Source organism: Danio rerio, chromosome 17 (assembly GCF_052040795.2).
Source record: "Danio rerio strain M-AB ecotype USA chromosome 17, GRCz13ab, whole genome shotgun sequence".
NCBI classification, from domain to species: Eukaryota; Metazoa; Chordata; class Actinopteri; order Cypriniformes; family Danionidae; genus Danio; species Danio rerio.
Genome location: NC_141037.1, coordinates 7,930,424 through 7,949,450, shown reverse-complemented (window position 1 = coordinate 7,949,450; position 19,027 = coordinate 7,930,424). Strand labels below are relative to the sequence as shown.

At 35.1% G+C, this 19,027-nt stretch overlaps 1 protein-coding gene across 10 annotated transcripts; it reads left to right on the top strand.

The window, feature by feature from the left end:
* Positions 1-654: 654 nt before the first annotated feature.
* zbtb24 (zinc finger and BTB domain containing 24) lies at positions 655-18,716 on the top strand. Of its 10 annotated transcripts, NM_001023572.2 has the most exon segments (11): positions 655-715; positions 5,161-5,598; positions 8,890-9,256; positions 10,908-11,075; positions 11,481-11,648; positions 11,723-11,804; positions 14,625-16,576; positions 16,740-16,891; positions 17,055-17,513; positions 17,602-17,735; positions 17,872-18,716. In NM_001023572.2, coding segments are annotated over 6 exon segments (2,028 nt in total). In that variant the 5' UTR covers positions 655-715; positions 5,161-5,184; the 3' UTR covers positions 15,454-16,576; positions 16,740-16,891; positions 17,055-17,513; positions 17,602-17,735; positions 17,872-18,716.
* The last annotated feature ends 311 nt before the right edge of the window (positions 18,717-19,027 follow it).

The window sequence follows — 19,027 nt, the reverse complement described above, 5'->3', positions numbered from 1 at the left end:
GTGTGGAGTTTGCATGTTCTCCAGGGTTTCCTCTGGGTGCTCCGGTTTCCCCCACAGTCCAAAGACATGTGCTATAGGTGAATTGAATAAACTTAATTGGCTGTAGTGTATGGCTGTGTCCGAAATCGCATACTTCCATACTATATAATACTATGTAATACGCTAAAAAAAGAGTATGCAAGCCAAGTAGTATGTCTGAATACAGAAATCGAAAAAAAGATTGCGAGAAGTACCCAGATGACCTGGATAGGTTGGCAGTTCATTCTGCTGTGGTGACCCCTGAAGGGACTGAGCCAAAGGAAAATAAAATAACTCTATTTTTAAACATTATGGTAATTATTAAAACCGAAAATTCTTAGTAATTTTCAGAATTATGTTATTTACATATTTACACTGAGTATTAAACCTCAAAAGGGTGCTTATGTGTTCGGCATCTTGATGTGACTTCCTTTCTCTCTCTCAATTTTACAATAAAAATCACTATAATAAGTATTTTAATCGTTAGATCGTGTTAACTAACACATTACTAATAATTTAAACATATGTAAGTAACTAAAAGCGATGTTAAATCATGACTTTAGAGAAATATCCTCTCCGCCTCTTTTGGATCTCACTGCTGCTTTTCCTCTCTCTGCTTATTTCTGTGCAGCAGGAATCACGAGAATCACGGGCAGAGTTCTCGCGAGATGTGCGTGTCTGAAACGGTGCCTTTAAGGTAAGGTCCTGAAAGCTTGATCGCAAATTTTAGTCCTCGGAGAGGAATGTGAATATCTATATATTATCCGAAGAGTGTTTTGAAGCGATTTTGTTGTGATTTCCAAATCAGCGCTACTCCTTTTAGCTGCATCAGCGTGTTTTAAAAGAGAAGGCGAAGCGGAGGGTTGTGGCTACTCATGGCGCCGGGTTTATAGCAGTTTATTCATTTATTACCGTGTTCAAAGACCTTAAACACTGACATACAGCACATGTAGCGTCTCCGTGTGCGTGTGTACACAACAGTGTGTTGCAAAACACAACGTGCTCCTCTTCACCTTAGGTTATGTTTACATCTCAAGTCACTTACACGGTTGATTTTTTTTCGGCTCAATCATTCATACTTTGTCATAAATATGTGAATTGTTGCAAACTATTTAATATATTATTACATATATGCTTATCCTTCTGCAGTTAAAACAGTTATGTGACTTAGTTGCAGCATATTCGTGCACAATGGTATCTGAATAGGCTACCTTTGGTTTACTATAGTACATTCTAAACTGGTTGTACAATTACCCAAACTATGTAGGGTTTTTGTTATGTTCATGGAAAGAATTAATTAGAAATGGAAAGAGGAGTTACCTATTCTGTTATGCATTTAATATAAGTGTAAGGACAGAGGTAAAGTTGGTTTTATATTAGCACATTCGTTCAACATTAACACTTTATTTGACTGTGAACAATGTTGTACGTTGATAGCCTTTGGCTGCTAGTATGATTTCGCTATTTAGAGTTTGCGAATAATACTTTTAGGGAATTATATTATTAAGGGGAAAGTCCGAATGTGCAAATATAAAACCAACTTCACCTCTATGTGTAAGGAATATACTCTAAACTGAATGTGATGTTTTCAGTCATGTAAGATTGTGTATAATGTGCAATTAAATGTGATATTAAACACTGTTAGCTGATCTTTAGTGACACTTTAGAATAGGGCTTATTTTACTTGTCTCCTAGAGTTAAACAATTGACTTGAACCATTTTTAATCCGTACTTTCTTGTTCTGGCGGGGTCACTTTTAGCTTAGCTTAGCATAATGAATTGAATCGGATTGGACCATTAGCATTAAAAAAAGTTTTGATCATTTTTCTATTTAAAGCTTATGTAGTTACATTGAGTAATAAAAGCAACAGGAAATGAAAAATGTCAATCCTGCAGATTTTAGCTCCAACCCTAATCAAATGCACCTCAACAAGCTAATCAAGCTCTTACTAGGTATACTTGAAACACCAAGGCAGGTGTTTTGAGGCAAGTTGGAGCTAAAACCTGCAGGGCACGGAACCTCCAGGATCGAGATTGGTGGCCCCTGATATTGGGTATATGCAGAGCTAGTGTTTTTTTTCTCATACCGATAAACCACCAGTGAACGGTTTATTTGACTTTTTCAATTTTAAATGGTTCATTTTACAGCATTGATGTTGTAATGTAATTAAAATATAATCAGTTAAATAGACTTCAGCATTCATTTAGCTGTTGAACCGTAAATCAAGATAAAAAGCCGTTTACATGATGTCAGGATCAGCAGGGGAGTGTAGAAACTTCATTGAAAATCCTGGAGTAAAATTAATTTAAATATTTTAAAGACATTGTGAGGAAAATGTAATTTAATGCAGTGCTTCTTGTACATTCTTAGACACACTTCATAGCGTATACCATTTAGGCAGTAAAGATCATTGATTTTTAAAGAAAACAGAGCTTAAACGTGCTGATTTTGTAACGGCACACAGTTTGACCCAGATTACTGACAAATTAAAAGTCCCTTTGCATGTTTCTGCATAAACCCTATTGCTTTTGGCCCTTATTCTGCCGTAATAGTCAAGCAACTCTGCTGTTGTACCATGGCTGCACCAGACAGGTATATTACGCAGCGCATGAGAATCAGCTGTTTTCAGAGGGCGCCTTTTTTGAATTAGCCTTTTTCAAACAAAAACAACACCAAAAAAAAAAGAGGTGGAGTGTTACATCTGGTCATTTTTGATTACTTATTGTCCTAATACATAAATACTGATAAATAATGTCCATATTGGATAAATAAGCTGAATTTCTGCCAGATGTACAGGCATTTAAGGTTAACAAAAATGCTTTGATGTTAATTGTATTAAATCATGTATTTCAATATATTTGTAATTACACTTTTTTATGTTTTGCAGAGTAGAAGGTTAAAAAAATGTACATTTAGTTAAAATGTAATACAAATAACACTATTAGAAATTAGTAAATACATTAGTAAAACAATATTTAACTTTTTCTTTTCAGGATATTAGTATTCAGGTTAAAGTGCAATTGAAAGGCTTAACTAAGATAATTAGGTTAAAGGCAAGTTGGGTTAATTAGACATTGGACAACAGTGGTTTGCTCTGTAGCTAATAAATATATATATATATTTACTCACCCTTTACTGGTTTCATCCATCCTTTATAAGTTTCATTTTTCTGTTGATACAAAAGAAGATTATTATTATTTTTTTAAATGCTGAAAACCTGTAACCATTGATTTTTATTTTTGGATGAATGATCCCTTTAACAGATTTATATATATATATATATATATATATATATATATATATATATATATATATATATATATATATATATATATATATATATATATATTCAATAACAGATACATGCCATTCAAACAAATAATACACTCACCTGCCACTTTATTAGGTACACCTTACTAGAACCATTTTGGACCCTCTTTTGCTTTCAGATCTGCCTTAATCCTACGTGGAATGGATTCAACAAGGTACTGGAAATATTCCTCAGAGATTTTGGTCCATATTGACATGATAGCATCACACAGTAGCTGCAGATTTGTCAGCTGCAGATCTATGATGCGAATCTCCCGTTCCACCACATCCCAAAGGTGCTCTATTGTTGGATGAAGGTCTGGTGACTGTGGAGACCCTTTGAGTACAGTGAACTCATTGTCATGTTTAAGAAACCAGTCTGAGATGATTCACGCTTTATGACATGGTGCGTTATCCTGTTGGAAGTAGCCATCAGAAGGTGGGCACACTGTGGTCATAAAGGGATGGACATGGTTAACAACAATACTCAGGTGGGCTGTGGCGCTGACACAATGCTCAATTGCTATTAATGGGCCCAAAGTGTGCCAGGAAAATATCCCCCATACTGTTACTCCACCACCAGCCTGAAGCATTGATACAAGGCAGGATGGATCCATGCTTTTTTTTTTTTTTTTTGGTGTTAACGCAAAATTCTGACCCGACCATCCGAATGTCGCAGCAGAATCGAGACTCATCAGACCAGGCAATGTTTTTCTAGTCTTTTATTGTCCAATTTTGGTGAGCCTGTGTGAATTGTAGCCCTAGTTTCCTGTTCTTAGCTGACAGGAATGACACCCGGTGTGGTCTTCTGCTGCTGTAGCCCATCCACCTCAAGGTTGGACGTGTTGTGTCTACAAAGATGCTCTTCTGCAGACCTCAGTTGTAACGAGTGCTTATTTAAGTTACTGCTGCTTTTATATCTGGCCATTGGTCTGGCCATTCTCCTCTGGCGTCAACAAGGCAATTGCGCCCACAGAACTGCCGCTCACTAGATATTTTCTGATCTTCAGACCATTCTCTTTAAAGCCTAGAGATGGTTGTGCTTGAAAATCCCAGTAGATCAGCAGTTTCTGAAATGCTCAGATCAGCCCGTCTGGCACCAACAACCATGCCATGTTCAAAGTCACTTAAATCACCTTTCGTCCCCATTCTGATGCTCAGTTTGAGCTGCAGCAGATCATCCTGACCATGTCTACATGCCTAAATGCATTAAGTTGCTGCCATTTGATTGGTGGATTTGCTTTAACAAGCAGTTGGACAGGTGTACCTAATAAAGTGACCGGTGAGTGTTTAATGCCAGTAGGATACAAATGTTCTATTTTAATGGCCCAAGTACTGTTGAATTATACAAAAGTAATTTTTCAGCTCCTTTTAAAACAGAGTAAAAGGGTTTTTGTTGGAAAATTTACTCTTATGAATATGAAACTTAATCAACCAACTAAATCAGTGGTTCTCAAACTGTGGTACGTGTACCACTAGTGGTACGCGGGCTTCTTTCTAGTGGGACGCGGAGGAATGAAATATGGCATGTACATGCTACATATATTTCAAAATTTATCAAAAATGATTTATATAATGATTATATGACATATAGCTTATATTTCTGAGGTAATTTGCCACATTTTTTTAACTGTGCAGAGTTGTAGCTGCTTTACTGGGCCTACTATACTACTGTATTTCAATACTGCTCATTTTGGGGGTACTTGGAGAGACAATTTTTTTCTGAGGTGGTACTTGGTGAAAAATTTTTTAGAACCACTGAACTAAATAGATCAATAAATAAAACTTTGTTAGCCTTTAACAGATGTGTGTGTGTGTGTGTTTTGTTTCAGGTTCAGTGTGCGAGTAAGGTCATCATGTCTGCCCTTCCTCCATCATCATCATCACCAGCAGTCCTCGCTCTGCACTCAGCAACACACAAGGACACAATCCTGCACAAGTTTGACACGCTCAGGAGAAGTGAACTGCTCTGCGACATTACCCTGATCGTGGAAGATGTGCACTTCAAGGCGCACAAGGCTCTCCTAGCAGCGAGCAGTGAATATTTCTCAGCATTGTTCACCGCTGAAGAACAGGTCAGCCAGTCGCTCTACAAGCTGGACGGCATGACGGCGAACACCTTCTCCTCCGTGCTGGAGTTCATGTACAGCGCAGTCGTGTTGGTGGACGAGAGCAGCTCTGAGCAGCTGATGGAAATGGCCAGATTTCTGGTCATCCCAGATCTGATCAAAGCCCATGAGGACCTGCAAGCTGTTGATGAACACATGCAGGTATAGGTTACTGCAAAATGTATTGTTTGAGCATCAATGTGTGTCCGCAATAGTCACATCACAAGATGTGCAATGTCGAGTTAGGATTATAGATGACCAGAAACCACAGGTCAAAACACAGGAGATTTGTGGAGAGAGACACTGCAGAATTGAACAGCAATAGAGTAAGGGCCCTATCATACCCGGTGCAATGTGGGGCAAGGCGCGGCGCAATAGTCTTTTGGTACTTTTAGCTCGGCGCAAGGGTCATTTTGAGGTGTTGCTCCACACTGTTTAAATAGCAAATGCATTTGCGCTCAAATGTGCGCCCATAGGCGTTCTGGTCTAAAACAGCAGGCGTGTTTTGGTGCGTTGCTATTTTGAGAAACTGTAAATAGTCTGATCTTTAGACCAGAACAAAGTCGGTCTATTGTCTGGCGCAAAGTGCGCCTGGCTTACACACTACAAACAAGATGCAGAGCAATACGCAAATATCTTTACATATGAAAAAAATATTATATATATATATATATTATATATTATTTATATATTATTTATTTATTTATTTATTTATATATATATATATATATATATATATATATATATATATATATATATATATATATATATATATATATATTTATTTATTTATTTATTTATTTATTTATTTATATATATATATTTATATATATATATATATATATATATATATATATATATATATATATATATATATATATATATATATATATATATATACACACACACATATATATATATATATAAGTTCATTCAATTTGCTTTTGTATAATGTTATTATTATTAGCAGTATTATTTATTATATGCATATTTATATTTGTTTTATTGAAAACAAGCTTAGATTTGCCCACCTGTCAGGTTTTAGACCATATCAGGCATGGCAGGTGTATTTGGAAATAACTCAGTATTTTGACCACACTTGGTTATTATTGTTCATTTATTCGTTTGCTAGAAATTAGAACTGAATTTAAAAATAGTTTTGAAACAAATCTTTGCGCTTAACAAACGAAATTAATTATTTATAGGCTAATTGATGTCTGTGCGTAAAGGTTTCCCTATCCATGAGAGCAAAAGCGAAAGTGAACTTACTTTACGTCAAAATGCACTTATAGCGCGACGCAGCTGGCTCTTAAAGGGAATGGGAGATGAGGCTCTAATTGGTTTATTCTCAAAACACACCTATAACTCATTAAGAAAATAAACTCAACCCTTTTAGATTATGCGCCATGGTGCAAAGCACATTTTCCCATCCTTAAATTAGCAAAAATGCGTTCTGACACGCCCTGAAAGCGTTTGTGCCCTGCGTTTTGCGCTCTGTGCATGGACCGTCAAAATAGAGCCCTAAAAGTTTATCATCTGCATGTGTTTTAGGGCCTGTGACTGTGTGAGCATTTGAAGAGATTTAAAGTATTTTAGTAGAGCATCAAATAGTTTCATAAAAATTCATTTAATTAAATGATTTATATGGTGAAGACTATCCAATTATTATTATTGTTATAATTATTATTATGAATATGATTATTCAATTTCTGTACCTCGATACTGTTGCTCTCTCCAGAAAACCGTAAAGCACGGCGTATTTCACTTTAGTATTTGCTTAATTGTTTTTCTATGACTGTAGTTTATATATTGTAGGGATAATGTACAATTTTAACCCAAAGACTGAGCAGTCAGTCAGATGAAGAAATGCTGGAGTGAGAGATTCAAAATAAAGAAAGTTTACTGGTTGCAGATTTATCAGCAGAAGCCAGCTTCAACACTCGCAATCAGTTCCTAGGCCGCTCTGCTTACAATTACAAATCAATACCAATTATGAGATATTTGTATTAGAAACAATAATATGCCACAATTAAGTGGGGTTTTCCTTAGAAATAAAACAAGCTAAATAATCTGCCAACGTGGCAAGCAAAATAGTCTTGTATAATTTTCCTGACCCCAATGGCAGATTATTTGGCTTGTTTAAGATAAAACTCACTTCTTTCTGACATATTATTCATTGAAAAAAGACAATATGTTTTGCTTGTCCAGGAAAATGCTTCTTGATTATAGAAGTATTAGAAATTTGGACTAGAAACAAGACAAAAACTCCAAGTAAGAAAAGCATTTTTGCAGTGTACCAAAGCTTATCATTGTATTATCATGATATTGATGTACGCTAGGGATAGGATATCATGTCACGATATAAAAATATCATATCACAATTAAAGTAATCTCAAATCCTGATAATGGTATATCACAATATAGTAATTATTTTATATATACACTACCTGACAAAAGTCTTGTCGTCGTTCCCATTTGTAAGCGCAACTAATAATAACTTGACTTCTAGTTGATCATTTGGAAAATTGGCAGAGGGTAGATTTTTCCCATGAATCATCTGTTGAACTGCATTCCAATCATCACTAATACTGCAGAAGACCTACTGGAACCCGCCTAGACCCAAGATTCTCACAGAAATCAGTCAAGCTTGGTGATGGAAAAATCATGGTTTGGGGTTAACTCAGTATTGGGGCATGCGAGAGATCTGCAGAGTGGATGGCAACATCAACAGCCTGAAATATGAAGACATTTGTGCCGCCCATTACATTACAAACCACAGGAGAGGGCAAATTCTCCAGCAGGATAGCGCTCCTTCTCATACTTCAGCCTCCACATCAAAGCTCCTGAAAGCAAAGAAGGTCAAGGTGCTCCAGGATTGGCCAGCCCGGTCACCAGATATTAACATTATTGAGCATGTCTGGGGTAGGATGAAGGAGGAGGCATTGAAGATGAATCCAAAGAATCTTGATGAACTCTGGGAGTCCTGCAAGAACGCTTTCTTTGCCATTCCAGATGACTTTATTAATAAGTGTTTGCAGAGATGTATGGATGCAGTCCTTCAAGCTCATGATGGAGTCATACACAATGTTAATTTTTTCTCCACTGCAGCATCACTTTATATTCTACACTGAACATTATTTCTGCTAAGTGACAAGACTTTTGTCTAAGCAAAGTCAAACCTTACTGTCCTAATTAAATACTTAAAAATCAAGTCATGATCATATTTTATTGTGGTAAAATAAGCATAATCTAGAGGCCTTTGCCTTTCATATAAGTCACTTCTGATACCAAATGATCACCTAGAAGTCAAGTTATTATTTGTTGTTCCTAAAACTTAGATAGGCGACAAGACTTTCGTCAGGTAAGGTACTGACCACATTTAAAGGAGTAATTATTTATTTGATAAATACCCCAATACTGAATTATTGAATATCAGCATATGTCTATGTTCAGGTGAAGCGGAAAAGAGGGCGTCCTAAAAAGAACCAGGATTTAAGCCAAAAAGAAAATCCAGAAAGTGAATTACAGGCACAATCCAGCTCGGAGATTCAGGAAGTCAATGAGGAGCCTGCATCTCCTGCAACAGATGGGAGTGATGGAGAGTTTAACCCCAGAGAGGAGAGAAGACGAGAGGGAAAACGCAAAATCAAACAGCCAATCAGACTGAAGGGCTTCAGAATGGATGATCTAATGGAGGGGAAGGAGCCGGGGAAAAGAGGACGCAGGAGGAAATATCCAGACACAGAGGCCAGATGTGAGGAGTGTGGAAAAGTCTTTAAAAGCCACCTGTTCTTGAAGATACATCAGCGAACACATACAGGTTCAACACACTTAAACTGATCCTCTGTAGAACTTATTAAAAGCACTGATGATGACGAGCAGGGACATGGAAGGGAAAATAGAGTAAAAGAATTAAGACATAAAAAAAAGATTTAAAGATGCATGAAGCATAAATTTATCTAATTCTGCAACCAGGTCATTTTTCATTTAACATTATATAGTCTGGTCTATTATTATAATGATAAAAAAAAATCTAAATGTATTTACTTTGCCAAGTATGTAATTGTGTAAAATGTTCATATTTATGTTAAAGTTTGGATAAGAGTTTTTCCAGTGTTTTATTTGTATTATTTCTTGATTTAAATCCTATGCTATTTAATTTTTTTTTTATTTGTAATTTATGTAATTTTTCATTTGATTTATATTTAATTTATTTTATTTTGAATTTTCATTTATTTGAAATTTTATTACATTGTTTAGTTTTAGTTTTTTTTTTGTTTGTTTATTTTTTAATTAGTTTTAGATTTAATTTAATTTTGGTTTATTTTGCTTTATTTTTAATAGTATTTTGGTTTAATTAATTTTAGTTTATTTTTATTTAATAAAATTTTATATTTATTTGAGTTTATTTTTTATTTAATTTGAGTTTATTTTTATTTAATGTTTATTTTTTATTTGATTTTATGTTTATTTTTTAATTCAAGTTTGTTTAGTTTATTTTTAATTTAATTAGTTAATTTTTAATTAAATTTAAAGTTAGTTTATTTTAAATTAAATTTTAAATTTACTTAATTTTTTATGTATTTTATTTAATCATTTTTTGCTTTATTTTTAATAAAATCTTTATTTTTAATAATATTTTGGTTTAATTTAATGTAATTTAAAACTGTATTTATTTTTTATTTAAATTTATATTTAGTTATAATTAATTCAATTTTATTTTATTTTGCTTTATTTTTAATGACTTTTTGTGTGTTTTTAATAAAAATTGGTTTATTAAATTTTTTTTGTTTCTTTTTATTTAATTTAATGTTTTTAATTTGATTTTAGATTATTTTTTATTTAATTTGATTTTATATTTAGTTTCATTTATTTTTAGTTGATTTTAATTACATTTTTATTTATTTTTAATAATATTTTAGATTAATTTAATTTGATTATTTTTTATTTAATTTGATATTTAATTTAATTTTGGTTCATTTTTATTTATTTTTTTAAATAATATTTTAGTTAAATTTAATTAATTAATTTTTTATTTAATTTGATATTTAATTTAATTTAAATTTATTTTTAATTCAATTTTAATTCATTTTTAATTAAATGTTAGGTTATTTTTGTTTAATTTGAGTTTACTTGTAATTTAATTTTATATTTAATTTAAATTTAGTAAAAAAATTTAGTAAAAAAATTAATTTTTATTTATTGTTAATAATATTTTGGTTTAATTTAATTTAATTTTTTATGTTATTTTAATTTTAATGTTAGTTTATTTTTTTAATTTTAGTCCATTTTTAATTTAATTTAATGATATTTTTAATAAAATCTTAGTCATCTTAACATCATTCTGATTGCATGCAAATCAGTGAGATATTTACAACAGATGTCTTGCAATAAATGCAACATAACGCTATGATGAATTCAATGACACGTCAGTATGGAAATCTAACTAAAGAAACTTTTCTTGCATGCAGGTGAGAAGCCGTTCAGATGCAGTGTGTGTGGGAAGGAGTTCACACAGAAACACACTCTTCTGGTTCATCAGCGGATGCACACTGGAGAAAAGCCCTACATCTGCACCGTATGCTCTAAAGCCCTGTCCACCAAACACTCTCTGCTGGAGCACATGAACCTGCACACAGGTGACCGACTGCTCCACCAATACACAAATACACCACATCTATACCACTATATGGTGTCATGGCTTTACACTTTAAAAAAAACGTCATTATAAAAGAAGTCAATTGAGCAACGACCACTAACACTAACGAAAGGGTTGTCAATTTGCAGAGAGTGTATTGTTGAGTGTAAAATAAGACTTGTCACCAAAAATCATTCCATTTGCTGAAACAATGTATTAACTAATGTTAACAAGCATGAATCTGGATTTTAATAATGCAATAATAAATGTTAAACTATTACTAATAAATGCTGCATTCAAGTATTGTTCATAATTAGTTCATGTTAGTAAATATATATACTAATGAAACCTTATTGTAAAGTGTGATCTGAAAAAGTGAGTGGTCTAAAAAATTGTTTTTATGTAGAGAATAAATTGTTCACCTGTGAGGAGTGTGGGAAGAGCTTCAGTCAGCAGCGGCAGCTAAAGAGCCATAACCGCGTCCACACAGGAAAAGGCTTGCCTGAATGTGCTGAGTGTCATCATAAATTTATGGATGCGGCTCAACTGAAGAAGCACCTGAGAACTCATACTGGTAATAAACAGATTCATTCATTCATTCATTCATTCAATCATGCTACTGGATCAACATCTGTGTTATTCCTGCAGGTGAGAAGCCGTTTACATGCGAGATCTGCGGAAAGTGTTTCACCGCCAAGAGCACATTACAGACACACATCAGGATACACAGGTCAGAAACGACACACTTTTACTGTTCAGTCATGTTATCTGTGAACTAATTCAATAGGAAACACTGGATGAAGTCCATTTAAAGGGATAGTTCACCCTTTTTTTTATTTACATTTTTGAGTTTTTTTTCTTCTGTTGAATGCAAGATCTTTTGAAGAATGTTGAATTCCAGTAACCATTAACTTGCATGGTATTTGTTTTCCTACTACTGATGTCTGTAGCTGCACTCATTCCACTAAATGTTATTCGTTTTTTATGTTTATTAGGTAGATAACTGACCAATAAAAAATCTATATATAATTAAAGATAGAAAAATGATATTTGTTGCAAAAAGAGAATTCAGATTGGTCAAAAGTGGAGTGGCTAAAAACTATGTCTCTTCTATAGTACTGCTGTCTGATTTACCACACCCGTATGATGTTTAGGGTCTTCATTCTTAAAGGGATAGTTAAACCACAAATTAGAAATGCACTATTTACTTTCACTCAAGTGGTTATAAACCTTAAACACAAAAGAAGGTATTTTAAAGACAGATGAAACCCTGAAACCATTGACTTTCATAGTAGGAAAAACAAATACTTTTAAAGTCAGTGGTTACAGGTTTTCAGCATTCTTCAAATATCTTCTCTCGTGTTCAACAGTAGAAAGAAACTTAAACTGTAACCACTGACTTCCATAGTGGAGAAAGAGAAATACTATAGAGGTCAGTGTTTACAGGTTTTCAGCATTCTTTAAAATATCTTCTTTCATGTTAAACACAAGAGAAGATATTTTGAAGAATGCTAAAGACCTGTAACTACTGACTTCCATAGTAGGAAAAACAAATACTATGGAAGTCAATGGTTACAGGTTTTCAGCACTCTTCAAAATATTTTCTCTCCTGTTCAACAAAAGACACAAACTTTATCTGTAATCACTGACTATCCTTTGTCGGAAAAACAAATACTATGGAGGTCAATGGTTACAGGTTTTCAGCATTCTTTAAAATATCTTCTCATGTGTTCAACAGAAGAAACGTAAACTGTAACCCTGGACATCTATAGCAGGTAAAAACAAATACTATGAAAGTCAATGGTTGTTCAATAGTAGAAAGAAACCTAAACTGTAACCATTGACTTCCATAGTATTTATTTTTCCTACTATGGAAGTCAATGGTTACAGGTTTTTAGCATTCTTTAAAATATCTTCTTTCATGTTCAACAGTAGAAAGAAACCCTGTCCCCATTGACTTCCATAGTAATTGTTTTTCCTACTATGGCAATCAATGGTTACAGTTTAGGTTTCTTTCTTCTGTTGAACATATGGGAAGCTATTTTGAAGAATGCTGACCTCCATCGTATTTAGTTTTCCCACTATGGAAGTCAATGGTTACAGTTTAAGTTTCTTTCTTCTGTTGAACACAAGAGAAGATATTTTGAAGAATGCTGAAAGCATGTAACTATTGACTTTCATTGTAGAAAAAAATACTGTGGAAGTCAATGGTTACAGTTTACGTTTCTTTCTACTTTTAAACATGAAAGAAGATATTTTAAAGAATGCTGAAAATCTGTAACCATTGACCTCCATAGTATTTGTTTTTTTTATAATGGCAGTCAATGATTACAGTTTAAGTTTCTTTCTTCTGTTAAACACATGAGAAGATTATTTTGAAAAATGCTGAAAACATGTAACTATTGACTTTCATAGCAGCAAAGAGCTTAGAATGACCAAGAGGTGACACTCAATAGAACGTTCCATTGCAACAGCAGCGCCCAGCAACATCCCCAGATTCTGCCATTTTGGAGTGAAAGTGATCGGCTGTCCATTGGATCTCATTACTGTCGCGATGGAAAGCAGCTGCTTTGTTATTTATTTATTTATTTAAAAAGCGCATTAAAGCTTAGATACAACCTGAAAGACGACAATACAACACTTACTATCACAATTATCAGCACTTTTAATAGTTTATTTTACAGACTTATAATATGCTGTTGTTCTATTGGAGTTTTCATTCCAAAATGGCCACCGCGCCCTCAAGTGGCTGTTTCCCAAATTACACTACAGTGTCGCCTCTTGGTCATTCTAAGCTCTTTGATAGTAGGGAAAAAAGTTAGTTACAGTTTAGATTTACAGTTTTCTTTCTACTTTTAAACATGAAAGAAGATATTTTAAAGAATGCTGAAAACCTGTAACCATTGACCTCCATAGTATTTGTTTTTTCTATAATGGAAGTCAATGGATACAGTTTAAGTTTCTTTCTTCTGTTAAACATGAAAGAAGATATTGTAAAGAATTCTAAAAAAACCTGTAACCATTGACTTTCATAGTAGGAAAAATAAATACTATGGAAGTCAATGGTTACAGTTTAGTTTTCATTCATTCATTCATTTTCTTGTCGGCTTAGTCCCTTTATTAATCTGGGGTCGCCACAGCGGAATGAACCACCAACTTATCCAGCAAGTTTTTACGCAGCGGATGCCCTTCCAGCCGCAACCCGTCTTTGGAAAAAGTTTAGTTTTCAGCATTCTTTAAAATATCTTCTTTCCTGTTCAACAGAAAAGAAACTTAAACTGTCACCATTGACTTCCACAGTAGGAAAAACAAATACAATGGAGGTCTATGGTTACAGGTTTTCAGCATTCTTTTAAATATCTTCTCTCGTGTTCAATAGAAGAAAGAAACTAATTAAGGTTTGGAACCATTTAATGTGAACTACTGGTGAACTATCCCTGTAATTAACAAAATAAATGAAACTAAACCTAAATGAGAGATATGTACACACAAATAAAATAAGAGTGCACTTACTTTAATAACTACAACAGCATCATTTTCCCCCATGCAGAGGAGAGAAGCCATACGTCTGCAAAGTCTGCGATAAGACCTTCTCTGACCCCAGTGCCCGACGGCGTCACGAGGTGTCTCACACAGGCAAAAAAACATTCTCCTGTTCGATCTGCAAGGTTTCATTCGCCCGGAAGGACAACCTCAAAGCTCACATCAAAACTCACAACAAAGAGAATCCACCGGCACAAGCAGAAAGCACAGATAAACCCCCACAATCAGCACCAGAACAACAAGAACAACAAGAACAAGAACAACAGCAGCAGCAGCAAACATCAGGAGATAAAGAACTGCACAGCATCCTCCAGCTCCAACCCTTTCAGCTTCCAGCCCATGGCGAGCAGGAGATCCAGCTGCTGGTGACCGGAGAAAACCTCAGCCTGGACCAGGAGCAGAGCATCAGCATCATCACATCTGAAGACACAGAGCAGAGCCTCGCACTTCTCACACAGCCGTCCGGACACGTTCAAAACCTGGCCGTGGTCACTCCAGATGGAAACGCCCAAATCCAGACCATCAGCGTTTTGGGTGGTGAAGTGAACGGCGGAGATCCAGAGCAGATGCATGTGATCACGCTGAGCAAAGAGGCTATGGAGCAGCTGCAGGTTCATCACGGAGCTCCGCAGCAGCTGCAGGTCATTCATCAGCTTTCTGAAGAGCAGACGGGGCCCGTGGCGGGCATTCATATCAGTGGACAGAGCGGACAGGCCATTTCTATTAGCCAGACCACTGAGCAGATCCCTAGTGATCAGATCCAGGGACAGACCTTCCAGATACAAGCTGGAACAGTCTCGTATCTGTACACCACCAGCATGAACCCGCAGAACTGAACATGCATGTGTGTTCGCCTCTAATGTTTGAGTTTCTTTCTTCTGTTGAACACAATAGGAAGATATTTTGAAGAATGTTGGATGCTGGCATCCATTGACTTCCATACTGTTTTTTTCCTTCTATGGAAGCTAATGGGACACTAGGATGAACCCGCAGAACTGAACATGCATGTGAGTTCGCCTATAATGTTTGAGTTTCTTTCTTCTGTTAAACACAAAAAGAAGATATTTTGAAGAATGTTGGTTGTTGGCACCCATTGACTTCAATTAGCTTGCAAAGAAGAAAAAAAATATTATGGGACACCAACATGAACCTGCAGAACTGAACATGCATGCGTGTTCTCCTAAAATGTTTGAGTTTATTTCTTCTATTGAACACAAAAAGAAGATATTTTAAAAAATGTTGGATGCTGGCATCCATTGACCTCCATAGTATTTTTTTTCTTCTATGGAAGCTAATGGAACACTAGGATGAACCCGCAGAACTGAACATGCATGCGAGTTCGCCTATAGTGTTTGAGTTTCTTCTGTTGAACATAATAAGAAGATATTTTGAAGAATGTTGGTTGTTGGCACCCGTTGACTTCCATACAATTTTTTTCCTTCTATAGAAGCTAATGGAACGCTCGGATGAACCCGCAGTATTGAACATGCATGTGTGTTGGCCTATAATGTTTGAGTTTCTTCTGTTGAACACAGAAAGAAGATATTTCGAAGAATGTTGGTTGTTGGCACCCATTGACTTCCATAGTATATTTTTCTTTTTTGCAAGCTAATGGGACACCAACATGAACCTGCAGAACTGAACATGCATGTGAGTTCGCCTATAGTGTTAGAGTTTCTTTCTTCTGTTGAACAGAATAATAAGATATTTCGAAGAATGTTGGTTGTTGGCACCCATTGACTTCCATAGTGTTTTTTAGGACACCAGGATGAACCTGCAGGACTGAACATGCATGTGTGTTTGCCTAAAATGTTTGAGTTTCTTTCTTCTGTTGAACACAGAAAGAAGATGTTTTGAAGAATGTTGGTTGCTGGCACCCATTGACTTCAATTAGCTTGCAAAGAAGAAAAAAAATTATATGGGACACCAACATGTACCTGCAGAACTGAACATGCATGTGTGTTGGCCTATAATGTTTGAGTTTCTTTCTTCTGTTGAACAGAATAAGAAGATATTTTGAAGAATGTTGGTTGTTGGCACCCATTGACCTCCATTGTATTTTTTTCCTTCTATAGAAGCTAATGGAACACTAGGATAAAACCGCAGAACTGAACATGCATATGTGTTGGCCTATAATGTTTGAGTTTCTTCTGTTGAACACAAAAAGAAGATATTTTGAAAAATGTTGGATGCTGGCATCCATTGACTTCCATAGTATATATTTTTCTTCTATGGAAGCTAATGGGACACTAGGATGAACCCGCAGAACTGAACATGCATGTGAGTTCGCCTATAGTGTTAGAGTTTCTTTCTTCTGTTGAACAGAATAAGAAGATATTTCGAAGAATGTTGGTTGTTGGCACCCATTGACTTCCATACAATTTTTTTCCTTCTATAGAAGCTAATGAAACTCTCGGATGAACCCGCATAACTGAACATGCATGTGTGTTGGCCTATAATGTTTGAGTTTCTTCTGTTGAACACAGAAAGAAGATGTTTTGAAGAATGTTGGTTGCTGGCACCCATTGACTTCCATAGTACATTTTTTTCTTTTTTGCAAGCTAATGGGACACCAGCATAGACCCGCAGAACTGAACATGCATGTGTGTTCGCCTATAATGTTTGAGTTTCTTTCTTCTGTTGAACACAATAAGAAGATACTTTGAAGAATGTTGGTTGTTGGCACCCATTGACTTCCATAGTATTTTTTTTTTCTTCTATGGAAGCTAATGGAACACTAGGATGAACCTGCAGAACTGAATATGCATGTGAGTTCGCCTATAATGTTTGAGTTTCTTCTGTTGAACACAGAAAGAAGATCTTTTGAAGAATGTTGGTTGCTGGCACCCATTGACTTCCATAGTATATTTTTTTCTCTTTTGCAAGCTAATGGGACATAATTAGAGCTAATGAACATAATAAGAGGATATTTCGAAGAATGTTGGTTGTTGGCACCCATTGACTTCCATAGTATTTTTTAGGACACCAGGATGAACCCGCAGAACTGAACGTGCATGTGTGTTTGCCTAAAATGTTTGAGTTTCTCTCTTCTTTTGAACACAGATAGAAGATGTTTTGAAGAATGTTGTTTGCTGGCACCCATTGACTTCCATAGTATTTTTATTTTCTTTTTTGCAAGCTAATGGGACACCAGCATGAACCGGCAGAACTGAAAATGCATGTGAGTTCGCCTATAGAGTTTGAGTTTCTTTCTTCTGTTGAACACAATAAGAAGATATTTTGAAGAATGTTGCTTTTTTCCTTTTACGGAAGCTAATAGGACTCTAGCATGAACACAAAAAACAACATGCATGCGAGTTTGCCTATAATGTTTGAGTTTCTTTTGTTTACCACAATAAGAAAATCTTTTAAAGAATGTTGGTTGTTGGCACCCATTGACTTCCATTGTATTGTTTTCTGCTATGGAAGCTAATAGGACATCAGCATGAACTGGCAGAACTGAACATGCATGTGTGTTTGCTTATAATGTTTGAGTTGAGTAGAGATGTTTTGTAGAATGTTGGTTGCTGGCACCCATTGACACCTGTAATGCTAATGTTTGGAGTATTTATTTCATGTGTTTGTAAATAATAGACTTAAATTATTTAAAGGGACAGTTCACTCAAAACTCAAAGTTCTGTTTTTAATTGACTCATCCGTCAAAATCAAAAACACAAAAGAAGATATTTTGAAGAATGTTGGATGCCGGCACCCATTAACTTCCATAGTAGATTTTGTCCTTCTGTGGAGGTTGATGGGACGAAAGGCATTCTTCAAAATATCTTCTTTTGTGTTCAACAGAAAAAAGAAACTCAAAGCTATAAAATCACATGAGAGAGTAAATGATGAGGTGATTTTCATTATTGCGTGAATTATTATTATCTCTTTAATTTATGTTTTAAATATATGTCTGTGGTTCTTGCTGATGATGGTTCTCTGTTGTAAATAGTCATATTTTTTGAGTACAGTGGAGCTGGTTAATTGAGAAAAAGTTAAACTTTTGTTTTTTATTATTCATGACTTTAATAAATGGGTCTTTAAAATGTCCTCTCTGTTTTTCAGATTAAACTAAAGACAATAAACAGTTAAAAACATGCAACTCTAGTGGTCTATTGACATGAGTAATAATAAATACATTTATTAAAGGGGTGACACGGTAGCACAGTGGTTAGCACTGTCGCCTCACAGCAGGAAGGTCTCTGATTCGAGTCCTGGCTGGGTCAGTTGGCATTTCTATGTGGAGTTTGCAAGTTCTCCCCGTGTTGGTGTGGGTTTCCTCTGGGTGCTCCGGTTTCCCCCACAGTCCAAAGACATGCGCTATAGGTGAATTGAATAAGCTAAATTGGCGGTAGTGGATGCGTTTCCCATTACTGGGTTGCAGCTGGAAGGGCATCCGCTGTGTAAAACATG